We start from the raw sequence: 21,377 nt of genomic DNA on the forward strand, positions 1-21,377 counted from the left end.
GGAAGGGGCGGATTCCCACGCTGCTCCAGGAAGGCCGGGAGCCGCACCTCACAGACTCGAAGAGCCGCTATGCTCATGAGTCAGCCTGGGTTCCCGACCCCTGTCTTAGCCTGAAACGCGAGCGGTAGCAGCCAGGAAGGCAGCTTGAGGCATCAAAGCCTGTGCCCCACTGCCTGCTGCCACCACCTCCTCCTCCTGCAGCCCCATCGCCAGCCTCCGCCCACCACCACTGCCTGCACATTGGAGCCTTCACTGCCCACCAGAGGCGTAGATACCATGAGGACATCCGGGGACAAATGTCCCGGGTGGCCACCATTGGGGGAGCAGAACATTTGGGCTCATTTCTATTTCGGGGGGGGGTGTATTTTTAGTGTTTTTAGGTTGTCGACCAGCAGGGGGCGCAGTTTTTAGGATAGCAACACCAAAATTTCAGGGTATCGTCAGGTGACACTCCTGATGATACCAGCCAGGTTTGGTGAAGTTTGGTTCAGGGGGTCCAAAGTTATGGACCCCCAAAGGGGGTGCCCCATCCCCTGTTGTTTCCAATGGGAGGTAATGGTAGATGGGGCTAGCCTTTCGAGGGTCCATAACTTTGGACCCCTGAACCAAACTTCACTAAACCTGGGTGTTATCATCAAGAGAGTCTCCTGAAGATAGCCTAACATTTTGGTACTGTTAGCTTAAACATTGCTCTCCTGACAGGCACCTTCAAATTTTCCCCAGGTTCTCTCTTTAAATCCACCCCCTTTGAAGTGGATTTAAAGGGAGGATCTGGGATCCCTAGATTAAAAAACATTGAAAATATTGTTGAAGGCTTTCACAACCAGATTCAACTGGTTGTTGTGGGCTTTACAGGCTGTGCGGCTGTGGTCTGGTAGATCTTGTTCCTAATGTTTTGCCTGCATCTGTGGTTGGCATCTTCAGAGGTGTATCACAGAGAGAAGTCTGGACACAGTGTATAACACACTTCTCTCTGTGATACACCTCTGAAGATACCAGCCACAGATGTAGGTGAAACATTAGGAACAAAATCTACCAGACGAGGGCCATGCAGCCTGGAAAACCCACAAAAACCAACATTGAAAGTGATGCTGTTTGGGGGTGGGGAATCTACCCTGAAACAGCATCACTTTCAATGTTGTTTGAACTTGGGAGCCCAGAGTCTCCCTTTAAGGTGAATCTGGGCTCCCTTATTTAAACAATATTGTAAGTGATCCTATATTGGGGTAGATTCTCCCTTTAAGGGGGATTTAAAAGGAGAATCTGGGCTTCCTAGTTTAAACAACATTGAAAATTATGCTGTTCCAGGGTGGACCCCCCCCCCCCCCGCCTCGAACAGCATCTCTTTCAATGTTGTTTAAACTAGGGAACCCAGAGTCTCCCTTTAAGGTGGATTTAAAGGGAGAATATGGGCTCTCTAGTTTAAACAACATTGAAAATGATGCTGTTTCAGTGTGGATTCCCCCCTTCAAAAAATAGCATCACTTTCAATGTTGTTTAAACTAGGGAGCACTGGGTGTGTTGGGGCATATTCTATAATGTGATGGTGACTTTGAGATGACCTGGGGCAAAAAAACGTTGTTTGGTCGTGGTGGGGGAGGGTGGCCACCCATTTGGGGGGGCACAAAACTCAGATGTTGCCCTGGGCTCCATTTTCCATAGCTACGCCTCTGCTGCCCACCCACTTGCTCACTTGCCACTCGCCCACTCACCAGGTGGCCATACTGAGCATGTGTTCACCCCAGACCACTCACCTGGTCGAGGCAGCAGCCAGCCCAGCCCAGCTGGGAGGAGGAGGAGGAGGCGGCAGAGGCGGCAGCGCAGTGTGGCTGGTGCAGTGTAGCCTGGGCTGACGTGTGTACGGTGTCCACAACTCTCCAAGCAATGCACATGCCCAGGAGCAGGCTATAGCTGGTTTCACCACCGCTGCTGCCGCAGCCAGGTTGAGGAGACGAGCCCCCGCAGCCAGCCAGCACACCATGTGGTGGGGGGGAAAGGCCTAGCCTAGTTGTCTTCTGGCTGCACCCTCATCACACACCTCTTTCCCTGTTTCCTCTGCCAGATGCCACTGCCGAGGAGTCACCAGAGGGGGCCAGGGGCACAATTTTGCGGGGAGGGTGCAATTTTTGGGGTGCCTGGGGGTGCAATTTCAGTACTTGCCCTAAGTGCCATTTTCTGGAGATATGCCTCTGTTCAGGGTGGTCGGGAATGGGAGGAGGCCCTTGGAGCCATGAGACCTGCTTTTGTTGGCAGTGACTGTGGTGTGCTACTTCCTTGCAGGCGTGGGTGGGCGGCCACCAAAGAGCAGGGTGGCTAGCAAGGCAAGTTCTGGGCAGCGGAGCTGCTGGCAAGAATGGGCCCTGTTGCCTTCTCAAGACCTGGTAAACAGAGATCTTGTCTTAGCCTCTGTCTTCTTAACTGCTCAAGATAGTAGACTTGTGGAAGGGTGGCTGTAAGGAACTTGTAAAGTCCAGGCCAAAAGTAACATTTGAGTTCTTTATTGATCTGGCATTCTAAGTCAATCACAAGCAATGCGGGAACTGGCCTCCCAGCGATCAAGCAGCCGCTTTTACCGGCTCTCCTCCCAGTTCCCGCCAAAGTTAGATAAACACAACTGTAGTTCCCATCCGAAAACTACATTGAAACAGTTTCACAGACAGGCAGGGGAGGCAGAAGATACAAAAGTTAGAAACTGCAGATACTGGAAACATTCCCCAAATCTGGGCTGCGCGCCAACCTTGGCAGAGGAAACCTTCCAAGGTTAAGCAACAACCTTACAGTGGCTCACCTTTGACCCTGCCTGGTTTGCCAAAGGCATTGCCTGTAGGGATGCTTATGCAATTATTTGCTCCTGCATTTGAGTTGTCCTCTCCACCCACATGACTCTGAAACTGATGGAGAAATCTGGTTCTTGTAGGCTGTCCGGGCTGTGTAGCCGTGGCCCGGTAGATCTTGTTCCTAACGCTTCGGCTGCATCTCTGTGTCTGGCATCTTCAGAGGTGTATCACGGAGAGAAGTCTGTTACAGACTGTGCCCAGCTCCTTGATGGAGAAAACTTTTTCGCTCACCTTCTCTGACTGTGAGATGATTTTTTAAATGCCCATTTACAGGTAATAATAATGCACACATTTGGAAACCAGGGTGGTCTAGCCCTAAAAGTGATGGAGACCTGGGCTTGAATCTCTGTTTTTTTCACGGAAGCTTGCTAGTCAGCCATTCCTTCACCCTTGCTTTCTTCACAGGGTGGTTATGGTTGGAAGTGAAGGTCTTTGTGCTGCCTGAACCTCATCTCCAGAGGGGGACTTGACTAGGGAGTCAGAGGCCCCTTCCGCACACTCAAAATAATGCGTTTTCAAACCACTTTCACAACTGTTTGCAAGTGGATTTTGCTATTCCACACAGCATTAAAGAGCACTGAAAGCAGTTTGAAAGTGCATTATTCTGCATGTGCGGAATGAGACAGAGAGACAGAGGGGCCACGGCACTGGGCATCCTTTCTCTACTGCTCAGACATTAGCCCTTCTATGTGTAGATTACTCCTCTCAGGAAAACTTCTTTCCTTGCTGTTTCTTTTCACACCTCCACTGCCACATGCATTTTCTTCTCCATCTTGCAACCATGAGGACATGACACAGGTGTACATTAATCCAGTGGTGTACCTGTTTAAAACGATGCCCCAGTTGCTGTGTCCCCTCCTGTCCAACCCCCAGCAAAACTCCCACCACATACCCCACCCCCCAATTGCAAGAGGGGGCCTGCCAAGGAAAACAACTTCCAGCGGGCCCTCTCCTCCTCTTGTGGGCCAGGCCAACTGGTTGCCCAGGCAGCTCAGAGGTGCCCCACGGGAGTGGCCTCCATCTTTCCCACCACAAAAAGCACTCAGCAGCCCATGGCCGACTGCTTTGGGAGCTGCTGACCTTAACCAGGGCCCTGCACCCAGTCCTGCCAGACCACAGGACCCGCTTCCCTCCACGCTGTGGCCTCACTTGCCTCTCTGCTGCCTTGACTGAAGGAGCCTCAGTGGCGTAGGAGGTTAAGAGCTCGTGTATCAAATCTGGAGGAACTGGGTTTGATTCCCAGCTCTGCCGCCTGAGCTGTGGAGGCTTATCTGGGGAATTCAGATTAGCCTGTGCACTCCCACACACGCCAGCTGGGTGACCTTGGGCTAGTCACAGCTTCTCGGAGCTCTCTCAGCCCCACCCACCTCACAGGGTGTTTGTTGTGAGGGCAAGGAGATTGTAAGCCCCTTTGAGTCTCCTGCAAAAGGTTTGCCACCACTGTCCTAGATGCTCACCTGCGTAGTTAGTAACAATCTTACTGCAGTCTAATGGGGAATGGCAGGAGGTGGCGGCAAACCACCCACAGGCCATTGATGCCCAGGGCAAGAGCCCTTGCTTTCTCCATGGTAGTTACGCCCCTGGACACTATAGACGTCGGAGTTCTTTTTCTCCACTGGGCAAAGCCTAACGACATAATTTGTCTCCTCGTTTTTCCCTGTTCCTCTGTCATGGCCCCAAGACCTATCTAAGATGAGGACCGACTTTCCCTCCCCTTAACCCTCCCCCCACAAGAGGTTTCACAGTCTCTCATTGACTGATGTCACTTAGTATCTGCCTACTTGCTGTGCAGGCAGGGATTGGCTGGGATACCTGGAGGGTAGAACTAGAGGCCATCAATCACAAAAGCCCACTGGGGGGAGGGCAGGATATCACCCACCCCCTGTGGGCACCCCCCATGGGCCAGGGAGCGGCTGATGTCATTGACCATTTAAGGCAAAGCAGAAAACAAACTACGATGTATTTTATATTATTTTTAATGCCATGTCTTTGTTCCTATTGAGAAGAGACCCAAATCCGCTGACATCTCTTCTCCATATTTATTCTCACAACTATTAGATTTTGTAGTCATATATTTACAAGATCTGGTAATTTAGCAGAATGCTAAAAGTCTATTTGCACACAGCAAAGCCCGTGTAGTCTCTGTGTGTGCCAGGAATAAAATTACTCGGAGCCTTTTATGCTATCTGAGACTTTTAAGGAAACAACAACTGGAATGGAAAACTCCTGGTGTCCTTTTACCGCTGTGCTATAGAGAGTGTCTTAACCTACTGCATCTGTGTATGGTTCTCCAGTTGCACAGTGGCAGATAGGAAGGCGCTCCAAAGGGTGATCACTAGTGAACAGAGGACTATCGGCTGCCCTCTCCCCTCCTTGGATGAACTCTATAATTCCCGAAGCCTAAAGAAAGCCCAAAATGGGCCATGCTGGTAGGGGCTGATGGGAATTGTAGTCCATAACATCTGGAGTGCCAAAGGTTCGCCACCACTGATCTAGGAAGAGACTGGGGTGGGGTCAAGACCAAGCAAAGCGCCTCTTCTCTGGCCTTATCCCCGCCCCCAGTCTTTGCTCCCAGCTGCTTGGTTAAGCGTAATTCAACTCAGTTAAGCTTCTTGGTTAGGCATAATTCAACTCGGTTAAGCATAATTCAACTCGGTTAAGTGTAATTCAACTTGGTTAAGCGTAATTCAACTCCCAGCTGCTTAGTTAAGCGTAATTCAACTTAAAGAAAACTGTTGGGCATTTCTGCAGCAGCGGTAGTGGCAGCGGGGGGGGGGGGGGGGGGACAGAGAAACATGGGCTACTGCCACCACGGCAGAAACACCCAATAGGGGTTTTTTTTAAGTTGAATTATGTTTAACTACACAAGAGCAGCTGGGAGAGAAGACTCTTCCGGACCACTTGCCCGCTTGTTTCCTTGTTTCTCTCCCCCACCCCGCCACTCTTAACGTTGTGCACAAACCTGGGCTTTAGGAAGCCAAGCTGGCAAAGGGTTGGAGCTTGGGAAAGGCTGCTGGAAGCTGGCATGCTTGGCTGTCTCTGTGGATGGGGCACCACCCTGTGCGGAGGATGCCAACCCTGCCCTGCTCTGGGCTTTTTCTTTGGCTTGTCTTGGTGCCTTTCACATTCAATGCCACTGTGAGGCCTCAGACAAAACAACCTTTCCCCCCACCCACCACACTTCCATGTGTTCAGTAGATGTATTGTCGAAGGCTTTCACGGCCGGGATCACTTGGGTGCTTTCTCCTTTAGCTCTAGGTATCATCTACATTGGTAATAAGGGGGCTCAATACCTGCACCAGATAACCATGCCCAGGTTCCGTAGAGCAATGATGTTGGCCCGTTGCAATGCCCTTCCATCAGCCATATCAACAGGGAGATTCACTAAAACCCCTTACCGCCAAAGGCTATGCATATGCAACGGGAATTGTGTTGACTCTATAGACCACATTTTACTTTATTGTCCACTTTGCACAGTACCCAGAGTCAAATACCTGTCATCCCTGCTACTCAAAAAAGAGTATGCATCTGACTTGCAAAAGATTACCTTTCTGTTAGACAGCCCCAGCTGTGATGCAAATGATGCAGTCACCAAATTTTTGGATTTGTATATAAAACAGCGCTTTTGGAGCAAATCCTGAACATCAGCCTCTCTACCTGTACATTTATTTTAGCTTCCCTCTACTTGGTTAAGTGGATCTGAGTATATAATGTTGTTATGCCAATAAAGGTTCTTTGTATTCTTTGTATTCACTTGGGTGCTGTGTGGTTTCTGGGCTGTATGGCCGTGTTCTCGCAGCATTCTCTCCTGACGTTTCGCCTGCATCTGTGGCTGGCATCGTCAGAGGATCCTCTGAAGATGCCAGCCACAGATGCAGGCGAAACGTCAGGAGAGAATGCTGCGAGAACATGGCCATACAGCCCGGAAACCACACAGCACCCAAATGTTCAGTAGATGTCTGTGGCCAGGGTGGGGGAGTATTTATTTATTTGTTTCTCATCTGGTTAGCTTGCTGACTGAACCTTGCCCTATTCATTTAAGTAGCAGCAGCATCGTTCAGGTTTGGGCTGGGGGTAGGAAGCTGGGAGTCGTGTGAAAAAATTGAAACATTGATGTGTTTTTAAAAAGCTGCAACCCAATTTCTCTCCTAAATGCCATTTTTAATCAGAAATACCTCATTGCGCCGTGGCTCCATTCATTGTCTGTTCAACATGTGCAAGTGTGTGTGTGCTGTAAGTCTCTTCCATCATAGCAGTTTAACTGGAGAAAGAAGGGCATTTCTTTCAAACAAAGGAAAAGGAATTACCAAAAGAGGTCTCCACATTATTGACTTCAGAACAAACACATAGAAAAGTATATTTTGGTGTCCAGCAGGGAGCAATTGTTCAGATATTAAATAAAGCACTTGAGCCTAAGCCTCCCAATGCAAGAATTTGGAATCCACTTATAAACTCACCTATGGAATAATAAAGAGTTATTTTTTTCCTTATTGGCATCTTTAGAATAATACGAACAATAGTTATTTATAATAAATCTGGCATTGAGAGAGACATTGCAATCGTTGGGCACTGCATGGGCATCACCTGTTTAGGATTTACTCAGTTAAGGTAGACCTAGAATGGAAAACTGAAGAAGACTGGAAAAACCATTGGAATTGGACTCAGTGTGGTGAACCACATCATAGTAATACAACATCATAACAATACATAAGAATACAATACAATAAAGTAAACGTTTGGTGCAGTTTGGTTTAGGGGGTCCAAAGTTATGGACCCTCAAAGGGGGTGCCCCATCCCCCATTCTTTGCTAAGGAGATGGGGGCTACCCTTTTGAGGGTCCATAACTTTGGACCCCCTGAACCAAACTGCACCAAACCTAGGGGGTGCCATCATGACAGTCTCCAGATGATACCCTGAAATTTTGGTGCTGATATGTCCAAAAATGCACCCCCTGCAGGAACATCCCAGAAGTTTGCCCAAGAATCTTTGTTCTGCATTGAGTTTTCTGCATTGCTGTCAATGGGGATTGCAGGCTGGGGGGGGCACATTTCTGAAGGCACAGTCTCAAAACTTTCATGGTCTCATCAAGAGACTGCCCTAATGATACCCCGAGGTTTGGTGCAGTTTGGTTCAGGGGGGCCAAAGTTATGGACCCTCAAAACTGGAGCCCCCATCTCCTATTAGCTCCCATTGGAAACAATGGGGGATGGGGGCACCCCCTTTGGGAGCCCATAACTTTGGACTCCCTGAACCAAACCTCACCAAACTTGGGGGGTAGCATAAGGACAGTCTCCTGATGATACGCTGAAATATTGGTGCCCCTAGCCTAAAAACTGTGCCCCCTGCAGGCCAAAAATGGAAAACCACTAAAAATACCCAAAAACGAACCCAGCATTTTGATGCCCCCCACAAGGTGGTGCCCTGGGCAGATGCCCACCTTGCCCAATGGGCATTACGCCCCTGTTTGAAAGTGTATTTTACTACTCCACACAGCAAAATCCAGCTTCAAAATGCATTGAAAATGGGTTGAGTGCATTATTCTGCATGTGTGGAAGGGGCCAGAGCAGAAGTAAGAGACCAACTGATTGACCACACTGTAAACTAGAAATTTTACTTTTTATAAAGCCTCAGTCTCAGCCATAACGTTGTATGGATAATAAGGTATTGATGCTTGGTGAACTGAATCAAGATTCCAGGAATACTCAGTAACAATATTCTTAACCGTGACCCAATAGCTTATTAACCCAGACACAGGGTTGTCGTTTTTTTCGGAATTAAATATAAATATAACATTGCCATTACCCTGAAAATGTTGCATTTTAGAGCGTGTAAGAACATCACCCACCTTTAGAAAGATATTTCTTTGTGAGTTTGGAGTGTTCAGTAGGCAAGTGTGCTGAAGGCTCATACAGAGATGCAACATGCAGCTCCCTGTAAATAACTGTGCTGGGAGTGCGTGTTTGATCCCATCATACTTGATGCAAAAATAATGTGGATTAATCACCCCAATAAAGAACAGTAAATCATGCAGAAGCATATCAGCTGTAGTCAGAAAAAGATTTTAAGTAGGGCTGTATATTCCTTCCCCACAGAACTCAACATGCTGGACCTTCTTTGTTGTCGAATGCCCTGTCTGGGTCCTAGTCCCTACATAGCTCTGCTCCCCACCATAAGTTTGAAAATAAAAATATAAGGTTTGGCAATAGTGATTCAGTGAACTATAAATGCCATTCAACAATAAATTCAACAATGCACAAAATAATGGTTTTGACAAAGGCAGTGCATGAAAATGAAGAACTCTCATATTAATTCAGGACTATATTCTAATACAGAAGCATACAATTCTCTCTCTCTCTCTCTCTCTGATTTCTTGGGAGAAATCACAATTTTCTCAACTGCTGCACCTCAACTGACTATATTAGTATTTCTTATAGAACACTACTAACCTCCTGCCTTTTAGCTATGTGGTAGGGCTGAAGAATGGCCTCCTCACATTTCTCCTCCCAATCCTCCCTGCAGCTAGTCTCAACAGGTTTGTTTCCTTGGTCCCACTTAAAGGCACAGATCTCATAACACTCAGTAGCCCCAACACTATAAAGCTGATATCTCCTCCCCACTTCCCCTTCACTCTCTCCCCCCATCCCAGCTTCTCTCTCACTGCTGCCACAAGAGAGAGGTGTGTTTTAAAAAGAGGCTTATCTTCAAAAAAAAGTTTTTAAAAGCTCTTCCGATCACTGGGGAGGACAGAAGCCGAGCGGAGGAGTTGGACTAGAGCCAGAAACAGGCCCTACTTGTGCTGTTCTTTGCAAAAGCCAACTCTGTTATATTGATACATAAGCATTAGAGAAGCAGAAGGGAGCCGGGAATATGGAATGGGGCAAGGGGGAAGGCAAGGACAGCAGTGTGAGGAGTGGGAAGGGTGGGGCCAGGCAGGCAGGCTGGCTGGACGTGGGCGGAGTGAAGAGATCCGGAGCAAAGTTGCGCTCACTGGAAAATCTCCCTGCTCTGGTGGTGAAGCAAAATTAAATTCACGCTCGAAGTGGTCTCGCTTGCTGTGGGGGACTAGAAAGTGAAAGTGCAGCTGGAGGAGAAATGTCCACACAAGAAATCTTGCTGTGCCAGATATTTGCCCCCACTGAGCAGTAGATACCTTGTGTGTGGTCAGCCAGAGTATAGATTCTAGTAGATAAGTGCCCTCAGGAACATTTCATTAGTTCATTGCTTGCATACCACCATTTGTTATGGTCCACCAACGCCTTACTGACATCGAGATGCAAACAGATTTTCCCCGGCTACCTGTTTTATATAAACCACTAAAATCATGGATAGGTATTTCAGCTGCACCTTATCTATCCGATATAACGTCAGCAAGAAGCCGATGGGCTTTTTCTAGGGCTCGCTTTGATGCCTTCTCGTCAGCTAATCTGATGGGACGATTCCAAAATATTCCAAGGCACAGGAGAACCTGTGTGTGCGGCTCAGGGGAAGTAGACTCAGTGCCACATATCTTTCTGCATTGCAAGTTACACGAAGGTGAAAGGGAGCTGTTGATCCAACCATTGTTAACTCGTCATGTATATCCATTCATAGATCATTCAGATACAAATTCTGTAAGAATGCTATTAGAAGATCGTGTTTCCGCCATTTCACAGAAGGTAGCTGAATTTTGTATTCTGGTACACAACAAGCGTAGTTCCTTATTAAGACAAAGAGCTGTACTGTGTGACGAGGACTGTAATAATGCCTGAAGTTAATGTTATTTATCAATAGATTTTATAATGGATTTACAATTTATATTATATTTTTGTATAAATGGAATGCTATGTATTCACATGTATTCTGTTCTTAAACTATTGGCTGGCCTAAAGGCCGTAATAAATATCTATCTATCATACCACCATTTGAAATTTGCGATGTCAAAGAACAGGAAGAAATCCAATTCCTATCTATTAGATTAAAGGACAAACAACTTGACTGGATTCACATTAGCCAGGACTTTTGGACTCTCTTCATATGGAACTTGTATCTCTTAGTGATTTCTGAGTCAGGGACGTGGCTGGTCTCAGGGGTGATTTGCTTCCAGAGCTTTGGTCGCCGGCCGCTGTCCCTCTGGCACTGGATCCAGGTCTGGCATTCCTGCTCTGCTTCTGGCCACGGTGAATCTACTCATGCGTAAGGCCTCCTCATAAATAGGGGGCGTTTCGCTTCCAGCAGAGGGATGGTTTCCTGGCACAGCACCGTGGGAGTGAGCCACGGCAAGTATCCGTCGAGCCGCCGGCCCAAACGTCGAATGCAGGGCTGAAGGGGGAAAATGGCAATGCTGAGGGGCTACTACAGAGAGGCCAGCCTTCATGTGGAGCCTGGGGGTCCCCTCTCCCCTTGAATTACAGCTCATCTCCAGACTACAGAGATCACTCCCCCTAGAGGAAATGGAGGGTGGGTTCTAAGGCATGATACCCCATTAAGTTCACTGTCCTCTTCAGGCTCCAACCCCAAACCCAGAGGTGGGATCCAGCAGGTTCTCACCAGTTCCCGAGAGTGGGTTACTAATTATTTGTGTGTGCCGAGAGGGGGTTACTAATTGGGTCCGCTTTTCCACCTCCACGCCCTCGCCTCCCCGAGAGGCCTCCTGCCTTTGAACGTGAAGGTTCCATATAGCAATTGCGACTAATAATGTAACTCCCTGAACTGGGTTAATCCCTTCCAGGTCCTGCAATTCATGGATTCTCAGCCTTTCGTACCTTTTATCTCACCAGTCTCTATCAAAGAACCTGTGTGTTTCACCATTGCTGGGTTCAGATTTGTGCGTTGGGCCATTTTCTATAATGTGATGATGATTTAGAAATGACCTGGTACAAAAAAATGTTGGGGGGTCGTGGTGGGGTGGCTGCCCATGGGGGGCGGGCATCCAACTCAGGTTTTGCCCAGGGCTCAGGTTTGGCTAGGTACGCCTCTGCCCCTTTTGCTGAGGGGGGGCTGGCGAGGGAACCTGTTACTAAAATTTTTGGATCCCACCACTGCCCAAACCTCCAGGAATTTTTCAACCTAGATCTGGCAAACCAACCCCCTACCCCAGTGATGGTGAATCTATGGCACAGGTGCCAAAGGTGGCACTCAGAGCCCTCTCTGGGGGCACGTGCAAACAGAGTCGCCCCCCTCCACACATACATTTAGGCTGGCCTGGGCCGCTGGGCTCGATTATTAGCATTAAACCTAAGACCTAGTTTTGGGGAAGCAGTGTAGGTAACCCTGTTAAGCGCTGTTTAAATCCCACTGATTTTCATGCAAAGAACTAAAGTGCTATCCTTTTCCTGGGAGTAAGCTCGGTTGCTGGCAATGGGGCTTGCTTCTGAGTAAACCCTCCTAGGGTCGTGATTCACCCATTGGAAGAGTTGCATTGTTGTTTCAAAGCAATGCCACCGACTACCACCAAGCTTACTCCCGAGTAACGCACGCCTCGGAGCCAACCGTTTTTTCTAAACTAAAACCTCAGTATTCAGGTTAAATTGCCGTGTTGGCACTTGGCGATACATAAGTGGGTTTTGGGTTGCAGTTTGGGCACTCGGCCTCGAAAAGGTTCGCTATCACTGCCCTACCCTATTCCTCACCAGTGGCTAGGAAAATATTGTCCTGGGGGGAACCTGCCAATCTTGGCTACTGGCAGAGCCCACCGTTTCTCATTCAAGAGAGGCTCACAGTGCTCTGAATTCACTGGAAGTGCTCTTTTTTAAAATCATCAGCTGCAAGTCGTCAGCTACAGCTGGAAGAACAAAAACCAGCAACTGGTAAAAACAAAAGAAAGTGTCCTGCAGCCAAGTGCTTAAAAGAGAAGGACACATATGTTTCTTTCATTATTAAATACAGTAATGACACATGTGGAGAGCTTTATTATTATCATAATTTATATGAAAAAAACACATTTCCATTTAAATATTGGTTATTTAAATGGGAATGTGTTTTTTCATATAAATTATGATAACAACAGGGGGGAAACCATTCTATTTTGTTCTGTCTCTTTTTTATTTTTACATAGTTGACAATATTTTCCTAATAAATGCATAGAGGGGCCCTTTTCACACAAACCTTTTAAAATGTTTTGAGGCAGGAAATAATGTTTCTTCTGTTGACTTCCAGATGGTTTTTACCCCCCCCCCAACCCTTAATTTGCAGCCTCAAAATGTTTTAAATGAATCCCCTTTTAAGACAATTCTCTGGTTGAAATGTTTTGAAAACGTCTTCAGTTGCTGTGCGATCTATTTACCCTCTGTTCTCCCTCGCCTGTCTATTTGCTCATTTCTGTTTGTTTTTTTAATTTTGGGGTGGTAATCTTCAAGGAATCAATTATAGGAAGGCTAGAGAATTACAGCAAGGAGATTTGAGCAACTGAGGTATCAAATCAACTCCGGACTCAAAACAAAAGGGGAAAATCATGCCATGGTGGCCAGGAATCATTCTGAAGGGGCGAGTGCAGACATACGTCGTGGACCGCATTACCCACATATGTCCCAGCTCGACCTCTGCGTTCAGCAGAGGCCAATTTACTGGAGGTCCCTGGACCCTCGATGACGCGGCTGGCCTCCACTCGGGCCAGGGCCTTTATGGCTCTGGCACCGGCCTGGTGGAACACTCTACCATGGATGGATGGATGGATGGATGGATGGATGGATGGATGGATGGATGGATGGATGGATGGATGGATGGATGGATGGATGGATGGATGGATGGATGGATGGATGGATGGATGGATGGATGGATGGATGGGGATGGGGATGGGGATGGGGATGGGGATGGGGATGGGGATGGGGATGGGGATGGGGATGGGGATGGGGATGGGGATGGGGATGGGGATGGGGATGGGGATGGGGATGGGGATGGGGATAAGGATGGGGATAAGGATGGGGATAATAAAGGGGGTAAGGGAATGAAAATGTTTTCAAAATGTTTTCAGTGATCTGTGTGGCAAGAGCCTGGGTCAACAGTAGAGATCAGCTTTCATGTAGAAAATGGGTCCTTAGTCTCTATGGCCTTCCAGCCCAGCTGACCTTCCTGCCCTCTCCAAATCCTGCCCTCAAATCTCCAGGAATATCAGAACCCAGAGCCGAAGGTCCTACGTAAGCCCCTCTTTGGATGTCATGGAAAAAATGTGAAAACAGGGAAGCTAGTGGTCACATTTCTCATCCCCCCCCCCATAGTGTTAATAGAAGAAGGGTTGTAGATCCCATTTTCCTCTACCAAAAGGAGTCTCACAGAGCATTACAATTGCCTTCCCTTTTCCTTCCCACCACAGGCACCTTGTGAGGCAGATGGAGTGGAGAGAGTTCGGAGGGAACTGTAATTGGCCCATGGTCATACAGCAGGCTTCGTGTGGGGGAGCAAAGAAACAAATTCAGTTCACCAGATAAGAGTCTGCCACTCTTAACCTCTATAACTGTGGTGGCGAACTTTGGGCACTCCAGATGTTATGGACTACAATTCCCATCCCAATTGGCCATGCTGGAAGGGGCTGATGGGAATTGTAGTCCATAACATCTGGAGTACCCAAGGTTCACCACCACTGCTCTATAACAATGCTGACTGATGTTGCTTTCAGAAGCCCAGGCCCTGGTGGGGACTCTTAGAGTGGGGCTGTCTCCTAGAGAAGAGGAAGTTCCTTAGGACAACAAGCCACATCTAAACCTTATCTTTATAGCACAGGTCTGTTCAGGCCTGTGGTATTCTTCCCAGGAGCAGCAGTGGCGTAGGAGGTTAAGAGCTCATGTATCTAATCTGGAGGAACCGGGTTTGATTCCCAGCTCTGCTGCCTGAGCTGTGGAGGCTTATCTGGGGAATTCAGATTAGCCTGTACACTCCCACACGCCAGCTGGGTGACCTTGGGCTAGTCACAGCTCTTCTGAGCTCTTTGTTGTGAAGGGGGAAGGGCAAGGAGATTGTAAGCCCCTTTGAGTCTCCTGCAGGAGAGAAAGGGGGGATATAAATCCAACTCTTCTTCTTCTTCTTCCCAATCAATGCACGGTCAGTTCCTGGATGCTCATTGCTCTGACTCTTCTTAGGTGCTTTTGTAACCCCCATGTGCAGAATGGGTTGACCTGGTAAGGGGTGGAGACTCAAAGCAGCAGAAGGCTGTAGAGCTAGTTTGGAGGAGACAAGGCTACCAGACTCGGACCTTGGTTGTATAAGCCCTTAACACCTTGTTAAGGTAAACTGCAATATTGTTGGGAACTACTGGGAAGGTAGTTGTTTATTTTTGCTATGTTGTAAATGTTGGAGTTTATTGTTTCAGGGTTTTTTTTAATGTTTGTAATGGGTGAGAGTTCTCCTGGAAACCTGCATCATGTTGAATCCTGTTCACCAAGCCCTTGGAGTCTTCAGAAGCCAACCCACTTGCAAAGAAGAATTGGACTTGGCAGTATCAGTAGACTGTAAATATAAGGACTTGAAAATGCAACCTGAACAGGACCTTAAAATGTGATGTTAAATGTTGATGTTATATGTTATACGTTAAGAAAGTAAACCATTTTGTTTTTAAAAATTTGTTGTTGCAAACTCATTCCACGTTCTGCCCCACAGAACCCACAAGCAGAGGTTACACTTTCTGACCCTTGGAGGTTAGTATTTCACTCACAGGTGATGGTGCTTTGAAGCGTGCTGCTATCGTGATCGAATGCGATGACAGTCACCTCGTAAGGCTGGGTCCGGCTGTCATCCCCAGACGGTTGGCAATTAAGGCAGCAGCACTTCACACAAACGGAGACCAGGCCACAGAGAAGGAGCAGCCCACCAATGGCCAAGGCCAGCCTGCAAAGGAAGAGGGCTGTCAGAGCTTGTTTTACTGCAGGGGGAGGGTCTTAGGAAAAGGTTAGGGTGGAACTGACCACCTACTCAACGGCCTCCACTCTACGGTTAGTTGGACAGAAAAGGCACAAGAATTTATTTACTTACTTTATTTAGGGTGTTTTCCACGAGGACCAAATATCCTGGGATGGGGAGGTGAAACATCCTGGTTTCTGCATGACTTCCAGCCCTAAATCGGGCCTGCCCCGGGAGATTTCCCTTTATCCCAGTGTTTTCAAAAACCACCCAATTGGCAGTTCTTTTGAAAAAACCCGTACCGCTCCCGCCCCCATGCAAACACCATGGGAGATGGGCCAGTTTATTTTTCTCTCTCTCCCCGCCCCACAGCTGCAGCCCATCAAAATGTTGGGGAAACGGGAATGTCTGCACATGCACAGAAACATTGGTGTGGGAAATGAAAATAAACCAGGGGCTCAGGGATAACTACCTGGAGTTTTTTCCTCCCAGTCTTAACGCGATAACAGGAAGCCGTGCGAAGGGAGCAACCGAGATACAAACAATCCGGTATGTATGATCCCAGTTTTCCCCTGGGATATTATGTCCGTCCAGAAAATGCATATGTCTCACCTTTCTCCTCAGTGGGCACCCAAATCATCTGTGGCGTGGGAGGTTAAGAGCTCGTGTATCTAATCGGGAGGAACCGGGTTTGATTCCCTGCTCTGCCACCTGAGCTGTGGAGGCTTATCTGGGGAATTCAGATTAGCCTGTACACTCCCATACACGCCAGCTGGGTGACCTTGGGCTAGTCACAGCTTCTCGGAGCTCTCTCAGCCCCACCTACCTCACAGGGTGTTTGTTGTGAGGGGGGAAGGGCAAGGAGATTGTCAGCCCCTTTGAGTCTCCTGCAGGAGAGAAAGGGGGGGATATACATCCAAACTCCTCCTCCTCCTCCTCCTCCTCCTCCTCCTCCTCTTCTTCTTCTTCTTCTTCTTCTTCTTCTTCTTCTTCTTCTTCTTCTTCTTCTTCTTCTTCTTCTTCTTCTTCTTCTTCTTCTTCTTCTTCTTCTTCTTCTTCTTCTGTGTCTCCTGCTAGTCTGGTTACCATGAAGACATCCAGTGGCATATCTCCAAGGTGGATTGGGGGTCAAATGACCACAGGCACAACAGCTGGGGGGCATAAAATTGCCCCCACCCCCCTCCTCATCTGTGCCAACCCAGCTTGGAAGACCTGGGTCAGCGCAAGGGAGATGCCTAAAGTCAGAGCTAGCCGGCTGCCAGGAGGCAGCCGGCTGCTGCGGTGCCCATCCGAGGGCCTGTGGGGGGGGGGGCAGGAGGCAGCTTGCAGGGAGGGCGGGGGGCAGTAGTGGGATTCAAATAATTTAACAACCGGTTCTGGTGGTGGGATTCAAATAATTTAACAACTGGTTGTTTGCAAGCACCAATTTAACAACCGGTTCTGTCGAAGTGGTGCAAACCTGCTGGGTCCCACCACTGGCGGGGGGCAGGGGGCAGCTCCAACAGGCGCACAGCAGCAGACTGGCCCAGGAGCTGCCCCTGCCCCAAGCCCCACCCCTCAAGCATGGAGTGTGTGTGGTGGCGGGGTTCCCGGGGCAGGTGTTGTGTCCGGGCACCATTTTCCCCTGATACACCTTTGGAGACTTTTGGGTCTCTCCTGGGTTTGAAACCAATTTTCCGGAGTTTGACTCCTTTTTTCTGGGTTCTGTGGGAGAAAAATTAAAATCTCAGCGTGAACAGCCAGAGTCCATTCATTCTGCACTATTCTTGGCCCCAGTGTGTTCCACCCTCATCTCTGCAATCTCTGTAATACTTGTCATCATTCTGTAGGTGTCAGTCTTGGGAACTGAGGTTCAGGAAGACTGGGCCAATCCTATATGCACACTCTGTTCAATAGGAGCAGCAGTGGCGTAGGAGGTTAAGAGCTTGTGTATCTAATCTGGAGGAACCGGGTTCGATTCCCTGCTCTGCCGCCTGAGTTGTGGAGGCTTATCTGGGGAATTCAGATTAGCCTGCACATTCCCACACACGCCAGCTGGGTGACCTTGGGCTAGTCACAACTTCTCGGAGCTCTCCCAGCCCCACCCACCTCACAGGGTGTTTGTTGTGAGGGGGGAAGGGCAAGGAGATTGTAAGCCCCTTTGAGTCTCCTGCAGGAGAGAAAGGAGGCATATAAATCCAAACTCTTCTTCTTCTTCCAGGTGTCAACTTAAAAGGGAAAAAAGGGGAGGAAGCAAAAAAGACACATATATGCAGTCACTGCCTGATCTTTTTCTAACATTCACAGTTGAGGTGTAGACATGAACTGACTCTTATAAGACAACACTTCTTTTCAGTACTGGCCATGTAAATGCCAATATAGGGGAAGCCCCTTCTCCATACTTTATGTCTCAATGGAACATAATCTGTGTTTCATTGGTAGTGGGTTCATTCTGGGGTCACTAGGCATAAAAAAAAAACATACAACCAAAATTAAAATGACAATTCAGGACTGTGAGTAAATTTAACCAAATTGCAGTCCTAAATAAAACCATCTGCAGCTGCCTCCTGAACATCAAGCAGGAGGGTAGGGGGGTTGGCACACTCTCCTGGGGAGGCTGCTACATAATCATGGGGGTGCAAAAGCCCCCTCTGGTCTATCCCCCAAATGACTTCTTTGGTCAATGGGATGGGCGGGCAGGCCTCTTCCTGTGATCTTAATGCCTAGGCATGAACGTATGGGAGAATACAGTCCTTCAGAATGTCTGAGTAATCTTTATACTTTGACCTTCCTTCCTTCCTTCCTTCCTTCCTTCCTTCCTTCCTTCCTTCCTTCCTTCCTTCCTTCCTTCCTTCCTTCCTTCCTTCCTTCCTTCCTTCCTTCCTTCCTTCAAAAAGGATGTTCCAGGACTTGGTGTCTTCTACTCTATTTCCTATCTCTGTATGGGCAGGCTGTGGCTCCCTAGTGGAGAGAAGGCACTCTGTTCATGCTCAGAAGCACCCTTGTTGTGTTTATGTTCTTATGTTGTTATTTTAAATTCATATATTTTGAGGCAGGGCACAGGGTCTCCAAAGATGTTCTATGGCCGAGGTGTGACTCACATTTAGTTCTGAGAAAGATCCAGAGAAATAATTCAGCACAATTCATCCACACACATATGTAGGAAACAATTACTCCTTATAGGGGCTGGGGTTTTCCCCCTTACACTTACCAAATGTACCAGATGTGGATCAAGTTCGCATCTGGGCAGCTTTCAGAGGGGGAAAGGTTCAAGACAAGGTTAATGTCAACAAAGCAAAGAGCAGATTTGCACGTGAATTTGTATCATTTAATTTCTCCCCTTAATAAGAATATTAGCCATGGGCCTGCTTGTACCTCTCCAGCACCCTTTATTTACAAGCTGTCCTTGCATGGGCTGCTTCCACAGCTTAATCTGGAGCACAGGTGTCAAACTTGCGGCCCTCCAGATGTTATGGACTACAGTTCCCATCATCCCCTGCCAGCATCATGCTGATGGATGATGGGAACTGTAGTCCATAACATCTGGAGGGGCAAGAGTTTGACACCTGTGATCTGGAGGAAGTCTCTTTAGGCTGGAGAACAGTTGGATCCAACCCACTATCTCAACAGTGCTGCCATTTTGACTTGACACAATCAGGAACACCAGGGAAGCCAGTGGTCAGAGCAGCACCTTAGTATTCTTAATCTGCCTGCAACACTTTCTTCCTGATTTAGGTCAACTTTTGAAATGTATTTCACAACAATAGAGGATCCCTGTAGCACAGAGTGGTCAGCTGCAGTACGGCAGTCAAAGCTAGGCTCATAATTCAGTCCAGGTGACCTGTTCCATGTTGACTTGACTCAGCCTTCCACCCTTCCAAGGTCGATAGAATGAGTCCCCAGCTTGCTGGGGGTAAAGTGTAGATGACCGGGGAAGGTAATGGCAAACCACCCTGTAAAGATAGTCTGCCTAGAAAAGTTGTGATGCGATGTTAGCCCATGGGTCAATAATGATCTGGTGTTTTCACGGGGGACGACCTTTAGCTTTACCTTTCCCCCCCAGAGATCTCCAAAATCTGGAGACTGGCATTTGGAAAACCAGAGAGGGTCCCATTGATGCCTCCAGCCCCCTTGATGCTACTTGGAACCTTAGTTCAAACTTCACCTCTTACTCCCAGAGACTCCCGCTTGGGTTAAAAAATTCCAAATCACACCCTGGTGACAATTGTGTTTTTCTGATCTTTGGAAGACACTGACAACCATCCCATTGAAGGACCAAAAGGTCCGTTCACCAAATAGCATGAATCTTCCTCCTTCCAGAAATGGAGGCAAAGTTTCCCATTAGGGAATCTGTGTGATTTTTATTGCATTTAGATCACTCATATACTCACTGGCCAGTGTTTGTGCAGCTCCCCTGGAGTTCCACTGGAGGAATCTTCAAACAGAAAGAGTGAAGGTGGTTTTGTCACTCTTCAATCTTCCATCTTTGCTCATCCCATTTTCACACAGACCCTCACAAACTGGTAGAATTCTATTCACTGTTTTCCATCCTATGGAGTCAGACCTCCGAATTTCCCTTTGCATTTGATTAGAAGAAGAGTTGGTTTTATATGCTGCTTTTCTTCACCCATAAGTAGTCTCAAACTGGCTTGCAATCACCTTCCCTTTCCCCACCTCACAACAGACATCTTGTGAGGTAGGGGAAGCTGACAGAGTTCTGAGAGAATTATGACTGGCCCACGTTCTCCAGATTAGTCTGCCACTCCTAGCTACTATACCATGCATATCTTTCTTGACTTGTTTTAGAACCCCAAATGTTTCATCTTTCTCTTCCATGGCTGAGACATATTTTCTACTTTTTAAATTATTGACAACCTTCCGTTTCTCATTTCCTGTTGGTTTTCCACTTTCCTTTAACTTCCATCTTTTCAGGAGTGCCCTAGCCAATAAATACAAAGAGGAATGCAACATGACTTACCTGTGACAGACATGAGAAAGCCAAGAAGATCACAGGGCAGCCACCCTTTCCCATGAGTAAATGCTTTCCTTCTTCCGTTGTCCAAAGCTTCGTCCGACTTTCCTAACTCATGTTCGTCCTGCACAACCCTTCAGCCTGGATGAGAAACAGAGAAATTCTCTTTGGTGGTCCGTTCTGCCCTCTCCTCGTTGCCTCCGTGCTACTATACAATTTTTGAAAATGCCATCAACTTTCCCGGTTTTTGTTTTGTAAAAGTGACTCATTTCATATAGACACACAAGATGATCCACACATCCCTTTTCAGTGCCTCAGTGGGAAAACTATAAAGACTGAAAGGTGACCCTATTTTTACAACTCCCCGAAAAGCATCTCTGCCTTTTGAATGGGCGGTTACTTCTCTCCCCACCCTCCTAGGGTAAGGTGAAGGTCATATTGTTTGACCTTCTGTATCACCTGGGACCGGAGCTTCCTCAATTCTCCTTTTGCGTCCTTATATTTATATCTGTCCCTCTGCAAAGGGAATGCTCTTTCCTGGTCAGAAGTCAGCCTCTGTACAGTAATTCAGACAGAGTTCCCCAGTTGTTCCTACTTGAGTTTGACTGTCCCAGTCCAGCCTCCTCTTGACTGAAGCTCCCATGGGGTATCTTGAAATTAATCTAAAGCCAGCCGCTGTTCTTTCCAAAAGTCCTGCCCCTTTTCCATCGGCTGGCAGGGCAACGTTTCCATTTTCAGTCTGCAATTATTCTCCCGCAAGCATTTAAATTAAATGGACTCTC

At 47.7% G+C, this 21,377-nt stretch overlaps 1 protein-coding gene across 2 annotated transcripts; it reads right to left on the minus strand.

Annotated features, from left to right (window-relative positions):
- Positions 1-10,677: 10,677 nt before the first annotated feature.
- TMEM52B (transmembrane protein 52B) lies at positions 10,678-21,240 on the minus strand. 2 transcript variants are annotated; one of them, XM_048504518.1, is made up of 6 exons: positions 21,191-21,240; positions 20,602-20,736; positions 20,015-20,058; positions 18,835-18,873; positions 15,460-15,632; positions 10,678-11,135 (listed from the first exon to the last, which is right to left on the minus strand). In XM_048504518.1, the coding sequence occupies exons 2-6, from the start codon at positions 20,653-20,655 to the stop codon at positions 10,900-10,902; spliced, it is 546 nt and encodes a 181-aa protein (XP_048360475.1). In that variant the 5' UTR covers positions 20,656-20,736; positions 21,191-21,240; the 3' UTR covers positions 10,678-10,899. The 2 variants fall into 2 exon arrangements, with proteins under 2 accessions (XP_048360475.1, XP_048360473.1); XM_048504516.1 differs by having other exon boundaries at positions 21,055-21,218.
- Positions 21,241-21,377: the final 137 nt, after the last annotated feature.

This window comes from Sphaerodactylus townsendi, linkage group LG07, assembly GCF_021028975.2.
Source record: "Sphaerodactylus townsendi isolate TG3544 linkage group LG07, MPM_Stown_v2.3, whole genome shotgun sequence".
Lineage (NCBI taxonomy): Eukaryota > Metazoa > Chordata > Lepidosauria > Squamata > Sphaerodactylidae > Sphaerodactylus > Sphaerodactylus townsendi.